The following is a 13614-nucleotide window of genomic DNA, read 5'->3' on the forward strand; positions in this document are numbered from 1 at the left end:
GGCCATGTGACGTCCAATGGTTGAGTTGGAGCAAGATGAACTATACGCCCGGCACAGCCAGCCTGATAGAAGACATTGACAGTAAGGCATCACTTTCAGCTTCTTGAATTGTCACCTCCTTGCATTGGGGAGTCTTGGTAGCTTCGCCCTTGCAGACTATCTTGCACACCCAGGGTTGTATTTATCCCCAGCCTGGGAAACCTGTGGCATCAGCTGCTACTGCTTCATCTTCTTGGGCAGCCCCTCGGGATCAAGGCTGACTTGATTTGGTTCTGAGGAGACTGATGAGGTCAATGGGGGGTGGGGGGGCGGGATCGCAGACCCTTCCACGGATGTCTGGTGAAAGAAGTTGCTTGGGTAGTTTGTGGAAAATCAAAAACAAAAACAGTAGCTGTTGGAAATCTGAAATAAAAACAAAGGATGCTGGAAATCCTGAGCAGGTCAGGCAGCATCTGTGGAAAGAGGAACAGAATGTGGAAAGAGGAATGTTTCTGGTGGCAGATCCTTTAGGTAGGTAATGAGGCAGTGTGTTTGTTCTGCCATTTATGCTGGGCTTCTGTGTGCCCCTGTCACATTGAGGTTCTCGGTGCCATTCAGAAAGCTCCTTATCCAGGTTGAACTGTGGTGGTCCAGGGATTCCTGGACTCAGTGATGATGTTGATTTTTTTTTAAGGAGGCCTTGAGAATATTCTTAAATCATTTCCTCATTCTGTTTTCTGCATTGGGGACTGATCACAGCGAAAGTCCACTTGGGTGTCCCATGTTAGAAACTTGATCAGGCAAGAGAACCCTCCTTCACTATTAACTTTATTCAGGTTGATTTACCAGCAGAATTGCAATGCTTGGAAAAAAAACTGACCAGAATTTCTTCTACAATTGTAAGGTGCTAAAGATGGTGGAAATCTGAAACTGGAGGAAAGAAGACAAAATGCTCAGCAGATTAGGTGCTTTCAATGGAGGGAGAAATATTGGTTATTATTTCAGGTCGGGTGTTTTACTGTTTAAAATTAACATTTCAGGTCAATGTTCTAACAAAATTAGAACATTGACCTGAAATGTTAATTTTAAACAGTAAAACAGAAAATACTGTACTCAATAGATCAAGCAGCATTTTTGGAGTTGGAAATTATGTTAATCTTTCAGATCATTGACAGCAATGAAAGGTCATTGACCTGAATTGTTAACTGTTTCTCTCTTCACAGATGCCACCTGACCTTTCCTGTTTTTATTTCAAAATTAGTTCTCAATAGCTTAGAGATGTACTGTTCCACATGAGCTTAGGAGCTTTGATGTCAATTGAAGGATGACATTTGTTTTTAGAAACTGCTAAAGTCATGAATCCACTGAATAGAGTTAATGTAGGGTTAAAATCATACCCATCTTGTCTCTAGACAGAGATAATTCATACTGTGATTCGGGGAGCAGTTCTTCAACCACTAGGAGGAGATGTTTGAGGAGAACCCTGACAGACAGCAGGGAGACTCCTCTGCAGTTAATGCAATTGATTTGTCTTTATTCTTGAAGATGGTCACAATTATGATGTTTCTGAGTCCCCTTATGTGGGAGATGAGTTTGTGAATTTCTCTGCTATGTTTTAGAACTTCAGCAAGAATACCGTCTCCACTTAATGTTTTTTCAGTTGGCACATGAGCTTTTCAATTTCTTATCTGTCTGAAATGACAGTGGGGCTGGAACAGATAGCCTTGTCGGGGATGGATTCAGGGCTAGTTCTTCAAAGTGCTTCCAGCAGGCAACTAGTACCTTTCTGTCCTTGTAAGTTCACTTCTGCTCTTAGCGGGGTGAACTCTTGGGTGTTTGGGCCATAGTGGTCTTGATATTGCTGATGAATCCACACATCATGGTTATTAGCATGTTGCTGGACTTTCTGCTCTCTTTCCACCCACCATCTGTTCTTTAGGGCGTAGTTTTCTGCTAAGCCTCAACTGTTTCATTTTCCTTGAGATGTGGTGGAGTTAGCAGTCCAAAAGCACTGAACATACGCATTTAATTAATTCCTGGATCTCCTGCTCATCCTCATCAATCAAGTTCTGGTGTTACCCAGCAGTAATATGAAGAGTATCTTCACAGGTGCTAATTATGGTGATCCTCAGAGGAGTTTAGAAGCTGTGCACTCTCCATTCCTCCTGTCATCAGGTTGTTTGAGAAGTGCTGTCTGAGACAAGCTACTTCTGTGGGATCCTTGAGACATTCAACATCGATTTTCTTGCATTACTGTTTCTGTTGCCATTTTTGCTTTGGAGCCAGACTGATGGAGGTAACAGAATGGATTAGGCAGTGGTTAGTTCAACAATCAGTACCTGTCATGGCATGGATAATGCAGACTGTCTTATGATCTCTTGCTCAGACAATGAGATAGCTTGACAGGTACCAATGCCTAGATTGAGGGAATTACCAAGAGGTCCTGTGCTTGTCTCTCTAACGAAGCAGGGTGTTGGTTATCACAAAACCATGCTAAAGTGGAGGACTCATTGAAGTCAACTTTCCATACTCCCTCCGTGCCTTTTCAGAGGATTCGGTCTTTTTCGACTTCAGCATTGAAGTTGTACAGGAGGATCATGGGCTGAAATTTCTCAAGGTCTGGGTAGAAGTCTTCCTTGGTGTGTATATGCTGATGTCTGTAGGGTGCTGGTTATGTACTACAACCTGAGTCAAAAGATAGCTTGCATGTTATGCAAAATTACTTAAGGATAAAGTATAGGAAGAACTTGATTACATAAAAGATCAAAGTAAATTATACACAAAGCTACTCTGAGTACATCTCCACAAGTCCTAGGAGGCATTGTTGAAATGCAAAACATGGTGAATATTTTGCTCAATAAGTTCATGCCAGGGTTGGAGCACTTCAAATCCTTTATGCCTACTCTTAACATCAAGGAGCCCCAGATCAGCTGTGTAAATTTTTTTTTTAAAAAAGGAAGGATAGTGTAGGTGCTTTAGCATTACCAAAGTGGAATTGGTATTATATCAACTGTTTTCCATTATATACACCCTACAGTAAACTGTTTTGTAAACAGAAAATTTGACCTTTTATGAATTAATTATTGGATTTTGGTTATGTTTGAAATTAACAATAAATGGGGAGAATGTAGAATCATTTGGACTCTGGGACATTATTGTAAAAACTGGTTACTTAATGTAAATTTAAAAAAAGGAAAGTGACTAATGTCCTGAAAAAGGTTTAAAGGTTTTGTGAATTACTTGCGCTTTAAAGCTCCTTTTGTTCTGCAAAATACACAAATCCTTGAATCTGCAAGAGTCCTTGGAGCACCACTTGAATAGAAAATAGTCATATTTATTCACCTTTTGACACTTGGTAATGTTGCATTGCTGTAAGATTTTCAAAATATAAAAGAAAGCAGTGTAATAGGCAGCCTAAGGAAGGAATTAAAATTATGGAGTAATGCATCTGTTATTAAAATATTAACATTAAAATTGCATAATTTTACAAAGATTTTGAATAGACTTTTGAAAATGAGGATAATTCCAGCAGTCCTCCTCATACTTCAGATGGAGCTGACAGCATTTATATCAGGAAACCAGTCTTCAACAATGGTGCCCTTGACCATGAGAATCTTGACCCAATATAATTTTTTCCTTATAAAAACAAGTTACAAATCTTTAAACCAGGGTCCATCTTTTTAGACTTGTAGTATCTTCTAATTGATGAAGTGTAGAATATCCTAAGGGGGTACATGTGGACATTATGTTTCCTTTTATAGGAGAACCTAGGACTTGGGTTTAAACCTTAAAGGTAAGGATCTACTCACTTAAGACAGAGATGAGATGAAATTCTTTCTGTAAGGGTTGTGTGTACTTGGTACTTCCTCAAAAAGGTGGTGAAAGTAGAGTCTTTGAATATTTTTAAGACAAAGATAAATAGTTTCTTGATAAGTAAGGGATTGAAAGGTTACCACAGTTAGACAGGAGTGTGGAGTTGACGTTAGAATCTAATCAACCATATCCTTATTAAATGACAGAGCAGGCTCAAGAGGCCAAGTGGTTTAGTCCTGCTCTACTTTGTATGTACATCATAATTGTCTATCTGCATTCTTCTTCACTTGGCATAATTGTTCCGTTTTGCAACCTGGCTGGTTCCTTGTATTTCTATCAGCATGTTCAATCGCAAAACCTACAGAGGTCAATCCCTGTCAGAATTACAAGCTAGCTAAATAGAAATGTAACTATCTTTTGCCACTTTTATTTGAGCCACTTTTATTTGAAACATATATGTTTTGGATTGAGGCAAGTCTCTTAAATTAAACTTTTGAGTTAAGAAAATCACAAGCCCTTTTCTGCTTGATGCAATCATGTGGTTGGTCCATTTTTTTTTCATTTACGCTGAGTGCTAACATTTGAAACATTATGTAAAACTATTCATACAAACTCCGCTATAAAACTTGATGTACAATTTGTTTTTAAAAAGGATGATGAGCCCCCAGTTCTGTGACCCAAGTTAACCAGACTTGCTGATGCCAGTTCAACAGCTATGGACACTCTTTTTGCTTCACAACCTTGACCTTGCAGCGTACAATATATGAAGCATGTAGTAAAACATCTATATTTAATGTAGGAAAATGTTCCAAGATGCATTAGAGATGTAATCAAAAGTAAATACTGTGCCAAAGATCAAGGTATTCCCAGAAATTGTTAGTTTGAAAGGAGCACACAGGGTGTTATATAACAGCAATATTTAATAGGAAAGCTGCTGATCCACAAGGTTTTTCCACAAATTAAGAAGTTTCTCCAAATCAGCAGTAGCTGTATCAATTCACATTCCATGTTAACATGCTTACAATTGTCATGCACGCTGTTGTGCATGAAAATAGTTTGTATTGTGTAATACTTTATTTATTGAATTTATCTGCTCTTTCATTCTGCATTACACATGAAGAAAATGTTAGTGTGCAATATGTCTCTGTAGTCTGATCCACATTATTTGCAAACAAAATAGTTCTTTTGCTGGTTATACTTGAAGGGCCACAAGTATTCAGTAGACACTTTTAAGCTAGATGCGGAAAAGGCAAGTAGCTGTGAGCCATTTTCATAATAGGCATTGTGTAAGTGACAAATGCTCGTCATGTGTCCATGCATCAAAGTGGTTTACACTGTGAATGGTGACTGCAGGTTTGGCTGCAGCGGGGCTCATGAAGAGGACACCGTTGCCTTCTCCTTGACACTGCTGCATCTCACTGTCATTTATCTTGTTGTATTCATAAATTACAGGCTTCCAAATAATTTTCATTTATTTTTTAAGCACATGGCACCAGAACATTTTAAGTAAACTTAGCAGCAAAAATATAGCAACATGGATTTACCATAAACGCTGTTCAGAATTTCCAAGCATTTCCTCTTGCATTTATCAATATGTGCTGTGCTTAATGGATAAAAGGAGAAGTATATCTGTAACTTGGTCCATTAAATCAGTATTGATAGAAGCCTTTATTTTACAGTACTTTTGAGGAAAATAGCTTTGTAAATTATTGTGTTTAATGAACGAGTTTGTTAAAAATTGAAAGGTTTTTGCTTTTATTATTTTAGATGACTAACAAGATAATGCACTTATAGAAAAACTTTTTTGGAACCAGATTCATTTTTGGCATTTAGATTAGCAACATCAATTACAAGGTTTAGTAAAATAATTCATCTCTGCAGATGATCGTTGCCCTATTAGTTAACTGAAATCCATTTATCCATTATTTTAATAGTGACATTAATCTATGTAACCCAAAACTTTTAGAATATACTTTTTGTTGTGGGAAAATCTATCAGATGGTAATGGCACAGTCAGGCAAAAATGAACACTGAAGCAAAGATCAGGATAAATTTGTTTAGAATGGTAGCTTTAAGGAAGGCCTTAAAAGAAAACCAATGGAGGAATGCAGGGAGAGAATTCCAGATGGTGGGTCAAGGCAGCTGAGAACATGGCTGACGTCGAAGAGCAGAGTTCACAGAAGGACTGGAGAGTTTGAGAGTGGATATGGGGTTGTTAGCAAAAAAAGACTTAAAGTGGGATGTGTTTGAGCAACATTAGCCAGTGTTATTCAGTAAGAACAGGGTATAGTTGAGCAATTCTTGGTGTAGAATAGGCCACAAACAGTGAAGTTTTATATGTGCTGAAGGTGAGAGGAGGAGGAGGAGGAGGAGAGTGTGAGCAGTGTTAAGGAGGTGAGTAATGTTAAAGAGGTTAAAACAAGAAAGGTTTTGTAATGGTACAAAAATAGTTTCAGAAGCACATTGATTATTACCTCAATTATACCGAAGCTGAAAACTCCTTTGTATACTCAGTACTAGCCCTTGTACATTACAATTTCATGGCTTTTCGCATTTGTTTAATGTGAATTTATTCTCGGGTTTTTCAATTTAACAGCAGTAAAACCAACTACTTGACATCAAATTTGGTCTGGTGTTCTTATCCACCTGCTTCTGTTTCTTTTGCATCTTTCCTCTCCCTTGTTCAGGATAGAACTTTGATAGCACTGGGAATTACAGTGATTATAGTCAGAAATTAACATTAGTTCATACATATCAGCTTTCAAGAATATTGTTTCGGAAGACTTTGTTACACCTAAAATGTTTGCTTTCCCTCTTGCAGAAAAGCATTTAGTTGTACTTCGAGATGGAAGAACATTAATAGGATACTTGAGGAGTGTAGATCAATTTGGTAAGTATTGTGACAGCAACAAATGACAATAGTTTAACTGTGTTAATAAAAACAGAAAATGCTGGAGATAGTCAGCAGGTCAGGCAGCATCAGTAGAGAGGGAGAAAAACAGCGAACATTTGGGTCAATGTCCTTTCATTAGTATTGTTTAACTGGGCAGTATACTAATCACGTTTGGTAATAAAATGTGATTAATATACCACACAGTTAAACTTTAGAACTGTTGGGCAGTGTTTTCAAATGAAACTAAAAGCTCAGTAGATGATGGATACTTGTAGAGAAACAAAGGACTGCAGATGCCAGAATCTAGATGAAAAAACACAATGCTGGAGAAACTCAGCAGGCCAGGCAGCATCCGTGGAGAAAAACAGTAAACATTTCGGGTCAGGACCCTTCTTCAGGACTGAAGATAAGAAAAGGGGAAGCCCAATATATGGGGGGGGGGGGCGCGGGTGGACAGAGCAGTGATAGGTGGACCCAAGAGGGGAGGCGAGGTGGGCACAAGGTGGTGATAGATGCAGGTAAGAGATCGTGATGGGCAGACGTGGAGGAGGAGGGGAGAGCAGATCCACTAGGGTCAAAGGTATGGTGGCAGGCGGCATGGGAGGACAGGAGAAGAGGAAAAGGAGAGAAAAAAATAGGTGAGGAGAAAAAGGAGAGATGGGCTTGACTACCATTTGTTTTTCTGTTAATACTGAGCAACTCACAAAAATGATCTTTTTGTTGACAGCAATATTTCTCCACAGATTGATTACTTTTCTGTTGAGAAACATGAAATAACTTGAGTTGCACTAATCAGATATGATTAATGGTGAAAACTTAACTATTTCATTAGATGATTAAAGTAAGGTGATGTGCAGACAATAATGGTTTTGAATCAGGACATTAATTGTGGAGATTCAGAATGAGGTTTTTCAGCATTGTGTTATGAAAATACTCCACTTAAAGTATGTAGTTTGTTCTTTCAAATATAGATGTAAATGATAGATTTGTTTATATAAATTGTAGAAGGGTTACAATTGGGTGCCACACATGTACTATCCATTTCAAAAAATAATTGCAGAGTGTAGATTTATACGGTAGCAGGATGTAGCTAAGAGTTGGAAGTAAAGTCACAGGAAGCATTGTACTTTCAACTTCTGAGCTAGTGGTTTGTCATTCTGTGATGTATGCTTCGACAAATGTAATTGAATAAAGGCAATTATTCAGATTTAAGTATGGGTAAACAAAAGAGTTCTAGACAATAGGACATGAAGTTTTACACTTGGGGCTTCTGTGCAAGTATTTGTAATATTGAGATTTAAACTATGTTGAAAGATGGATTACTTACACTTGAACTTGCCCTATATAGTTTATCACCCAAGTAGGAGGCCTTGAAAGGCACAGAGGTTCATCATCGAGTAAAGTTGAACTTTATTCAATAACTTCACTCAAACAGTTATAGTTATCCCCAGTCATTGGCTCATCAACAGCTCTTGTAGAAGTTGAGAACAACTTGTTATTCTTGTGGAATTCAGATGAGTAAAAAAAATTTGGGACACTCAGCTACTTTTCATAACCATTATCTTGGACACTGAGTATCTCCCTCCCCTGCTGAATTCTGTCCTTGCCTGATTAATGTAACTCAAGCCACTTCATGTTTCTCTGCAGAAGAGTTCCTCAATCTGTGGAGGAATATTGCTGTCAACAAAAAGAGTATTTTTGTGACATACTCCAAATCAACATAAAAAAATAAAATGCAGTTAAGAAAACTTTTAGTCATAAGAGTCAAAAAGAGATACAGCACAGAAACAGGTCCTTCAAGCCACTGAGTCTGCACCAACCAATAACCATCCATTTACACTAATCCTACATTTATCTCATTTCTTATAATCTCCCCACATTCTCATGGACTTCCTCCAGATTCTACCATTCACCCACACACTAGGAGCAATTTACACAGCCAATTAATCCACCAACCCGCCCATCTTTGTGGGAGGAAACTGGAGCATCTGGAGGAAACCTATGCTGTCACAGAGAGAATGTGTAAACTCCACTCAGCACCCAAGATCAGGACAGAAGCCAGATCTCTGGCACTGTTAGGTAGTAGCTCTATGAACTGTGCTACCGTGCCACTTTTTTGAATGGATGTTGAAAAAGAGAGGACAAGTAACCTTCTAAGGAACTTCAGTTTCATTTGAGATCATTGTCCTATAGTTCTACAATTTTTAACATGCTCTGTCTGCAAGCCTTCAGAATTATTTACTTTCTAGCTAATGTTAAGTAGGTGGCACATTGGTTATTCTGTGGCTGTGACGCAACAATTATACTGCCTCAGAGCTATCAAGTATTAGAAAGAGTGATCACTTAACAGTTGAGGAGATATTGGTATTTTAATTTTTACCTCTTGAACCTTACTGCTGTCCATTTGAGCTTCATTGTACCAGTGCTGGAGACAGGAAAAATAGGTGAAACAAGTGAGTAATTAATGCTTTATTCTATTGGTGGCCTGACCTGAAACCTGCTACTTTAAATGGTATAAAAGAAAATGCAGCAAGTTGGGCAGCATCTACAGAAAGAAAGAGACATTATTTCAGATTGATGACCTTTCATTGAATATTGTGTAATTCAGTCATATTATTAATTGAGACAATTGGGAATTGGATCCTTTTATGAAATGTGCTTTTCCTTTTAGTAAAAAGTAGCACAGGTTAAGGTCTGGCTAGTGGAGTTTGTAATTTTAGATCTCAGAAGCATTTCACCTGTTCATACAATTATTGGCTGCCTGATTAAAATAATTTGATCATTTTTCATGTGTTTATTTATATTCAGATTATTCTGATTCTATAAGCAGGAGAAAATATAAATTCCCTTAAATTCCTTAATTTTGGTATGCATCCTACAAGTTCAGAACATCTCAGTATAAGGTATTTTGTATAATATCAAATAGCCTTTTGATGCAAATAATTCAAACTAATCCTAGTGATATTTTTGTCCCAGTTGATCTAGATTAGTACTGTAGTCCTCTGGTATGTCTATTCCAGTTGAGGTTTTTATTTTGCATTTTGTTGTGTATATTTAAATAAAACCTATTTTAAGATTCATGTTTGCCTCAGGCAAGAATGATCCAGCTTTGAAACTGCAGAGCAATTGTAACCTAACCTATCAATTTTATTGAGAACCGTGCAATACTATTTTCTTGATTAATTAACACATAATCTCCTTTATGAATAGAGTCCTTTGCTATACAATTATGCTAATTCCTTTCCATACCCCTCTTCACGTTGCAGCTAATTTGGTTCTTCATCGGACAGTGGAACGAATCCACGTAGGAAGGAAATACGGTGATATTCCAAGAGGGATTTTCGTTGTCCGAGGAGAAAATGTGGTGCTTCTGGGGGAAATAGTAAGTTTAATTAATCCCTCGTATCCTATGCATTTTTTTTAATGGAATTACATTACCTGAAGAATATAGGGAAGACTTCACATGTGGATTCAGTCTTGCAATTTAATCAAATATAGTTTGCTTCTAATTCACTTAGTAAGGTAATTGTCTTAGTATGTTTAAACTTGCCATTGCACTTGTGTTGGTTAAATGACCAATATTACCCTTGCAGGATCTAGAGAGGGAGACCGATACCCCTTTGCAGCGAGTGTCAATTGAGGAGATTCTGGAAGCTCAAAGAGTTCAGCAGCATGAAAAGCAAGAGGCAGAAAAGGCAAAAAGTGAAGCGTTAAAAGAGCGAGGATTGTCCATCCCTCGTACTGATGCTCTTGATGAATACTAAATAAAAGTACAATACCAGACTTTTAATCCAGCTTTAAGGAACTTGACTTAGTAGGTCTTCCTGCTGAACTTGCATAGATTGTATCTAAAAATGACTGAACTAAAAAGAAAATGTTTTTAAACTATATTTTACAATGGTGAGTATGAATTGCTGTACTTTTAAAAGACCATGCATCAGAAAGAATATATTGAGCAACTTCACTGGTTTTCAGGCTCCGCCCTCTTGGTCTGAAAATGTAATGAGAAAAAGTCTTCACCATAATGAACCTTTAGCCAGAAGAGATGGCCTTCCCATTCTGTGACGGGATGATAATATTAATCAATGCATTATTCATCAATACATTTTCTTGCATAAACTGAATTGATATGCATTTACTGAAAATAACAAATTTTCTTATAGTTCAGAAAATTGAAGTTTTTGTTTAGTTAATAAATAATATGATTTCAAATCATTTGTTTGCCATATGTAATTCATTGTTCACAAATTAGGTGCTGTCTTTGTATAAGGAACAAAGTCACCACACTTGACATTGGTTGTGAACTGCTCTAGGATATCTCGAATGTTGTTTAAATTGCGTTGATGCAATTTTTTAATAAACTAGTACAGTAATTCCCTTTATAATATGTGCTCATGTATTCTCATCTATGACTGTTATATTGCTTCTGACTGTTCCATAATGGCAAAATAAAAAAACTTTCCTTTACATACCAATTAATCACACGCTAGTGGATGTAGCTTTGTGAAGATGGGCAGTTTGACTAACTATTCTATTTTTTTATTTTATTAATTCTGTTTTTCACTTTGTTAGCTAAAAACTCAAGTAATTTACTGAAATTTGATATGTTGTTGAGCATTGTATTTACCACAGTGACTAAAAGATAAAGGAATGTTTTCTGTAGAGTTGACATACAATGGACCAGATCTTGTAGACCTGGTTCCCCCACCCAGAATCTACTTAGGACGCATAGGACTAATGTTGCTGGCCCAAAGCATCCCAGCCTCTCACAAGCATGTCTCTAGGACTAGCTATGAGAGATTTTATAACAGATTTTTAAATGTCTCTAAAATCCGGAGACAAGGCAAGATAACACCGGAGCATGGTGGCTTGTCGCAAGCTGCTCTCTACACACTTTATTCTGCACCCTGTTTTTTTTCCCTTGAATTACCTCTATGCACTGTTGTAATGAAATGATCTGTATGGATGGCATGCAAAACACAATTTTTCACTGTACCTCAGTACCTCAATAAACCAATTTACCAATTATTAAACATATTTAAACTAAAGCACAATAATTATAAAAAAAATAATTTCCCTTTGCCTCCTAATCCAAGGCCCTCCAACCCCCATTGAAAAGGACAAAGTGGAATTCTTTACCATGTCTAAACTGACACAAGTTTCAAGAAGCAATTTCCCCAGTGGGATGGAAAAACTGAACTCTGCTGCTGGACTTCATGCAGAGTCTAGTGGCACTGACAGATTTAATACCCCATGCCCGTCAAGGACTTGTATATTTGATAGCGTATGTACAGAAGTCCCAGGCATTTTTTTGTTTATATGGTTAAATGCTGGAGGTTTTGTTCAGAATTGGTGACGGTAGTCAGTTGGATCCAACTCAATATATTCTGGTCCATAAATGTATGTTGCTCAAAGAGCAATGCTAGACATACCTGAGAATGTGGTACCAACATTATAACAGAAAGATTGTCAGTTTGCCTTTGCAAAGATTACGGAAGATATATGAAACATATAATATCTTTATGATCTGATCTGAAGTAAATCTATATGTTGGTTGTATTTCACTCGGGTGAGTAAAGGCTAATGTCAAATCTTGAATGAGCAAAGCCGTACAAAGTATGTGAACGAGACCGATGCAAAAAGAGGGAATATTGCAAACTTGAATTAAAGAAAAACACAGTGGCAATATATAGCTGAGCAAGGAAAGCTGTTCCAGCATAAAGGCGATGAAAGGGAGAAAAAAAATTGCCATGCCTTGAAAATAGCAGAGAAATGCATGTCAGTGTGAATTTTGGTAAAATGGGTCCAAAAACTGTTGAACCACTATTTAATTAAATCTTATTTAAAATCTTAAGCCAACAATAATATTGAAAGCTATATTCTTGCATTGAAATTACAGGGTGACCAACTAGCATGTGACTTATACAATCTGCAAAATAATTAAAGGAGAGTATGCAATATTTTTCATTGCGAAATGATAACAACACTGGTGGAAATTTAAGGAATCAAAGGGTAATTTTAATCCTGCCGCATGGCTAAAATTTTCTATCTACAAATGGTGGGAGATTTTTTAAGAAACAACATTCAAATTCTTAAAACAAAAGCAGTGAAAGCTTTTATTGAGACAAGGCTTAGAAAAACTGTAACATAGTTTTAAGTAAAATGAGGCGCTACTGTGAGAAGCAAAGGACGTGGTTTATTTTGTATTACTGTTCAAGGATGTTTTGTACTGAATGTGCGAAGTGTACCTTAACATAACTGTCCTGTGTATTCGGTAATAAAGCCTGGAAATTTTTATTTGCCCTTACCTCAAATATTGCCTTTAGAAGGATGAAAGTAGCACATGTTTGAAAAATACAAGTGTCCAGTTTCGATCATATTGTCATGCAGCTGGGCACACTATCATATTAGTAGATTTAGGGTAGTGTGAGTCAGCCCTCCTAGAAGATGAGCCGATTGTTTACCAGAAAACTGATGACACTTGAACCCAGGAAGATATACAAGACTCAAATGTATAAAATTGAAAGATGTAAGTGCTATGAAGTAAAGTGTTTTCATTTCAGGCATTTGTCATCAGTTCAAGCATCCTCTAGCAAAATATGATACAAACTAAAGCTCCTCTGCTCTGAGCTAAAAACAAGCCGCAACCCCAATTTCAGAAGAGACTGTTTCCTAAGCCAGTGTGGATATTTATTTTCCTTCTTTCCCACATTAATGTTCAAGTGACATTCAACGTAGAATTCTGTACTTTATTTTGCTAAATCATGAATTGAGACTATTCCAACCACTTTCACGTAAAGCCATTCCATCCAGCACAGAGTTTCATCCCTCTGGTTTAGGCTGCTTTGGAACTCAACTTTCTGATTAAGCAAAATGGAGGCACAAGAGACACTGCAGATGCTGGAAGTGGTGTTTTGTGTGTGTTGCTT

The 13614-nt window shown here is 37.3% G+C and overlaps 1 protein-coding gene across 1 annotated transcript; it reads left to right on the forward strand.

The window, feature by feature from the left end:
* Positions 1-12: 12 nt before the first annotated feature.
* Positions 13-11070, forward strand: LOC127576647 (U6 snRNA-associated Sm-like protein LSm1). The gene is made up of 4 exons (XM_052027225.1): positions 13-81; positions 6614-6682; positions 9952-10067; positions 10279-11070. The coding sequence occupies exons 1-4, from the start codon at positions 36-38 to the stop codon at positions 10447-10449; spliced, it is 402 nt and encodes a 133-aa protein (XP_051883185.1). The 5' UTR covers positions 13-35; the 3' UTR covers positions 10450-11070.
* Positions 11071-13614: the final 2544 nt, after the last annotated feature.

This window comes from Pristis pectinata, chromosome 12, assembly GCF_009764475.1.
Source record: "Pristis pectinata isolate sPriPec2 chromosome 12, sPriPec2.1.pri, whole genome shotgun sequence".
Lineage (NCBI taxonomy): Eukaryota > Metazoa > Chordata > Chondrichthyes > Rhinopristiformes > Pristidae > Pristis > Pristis pectinata.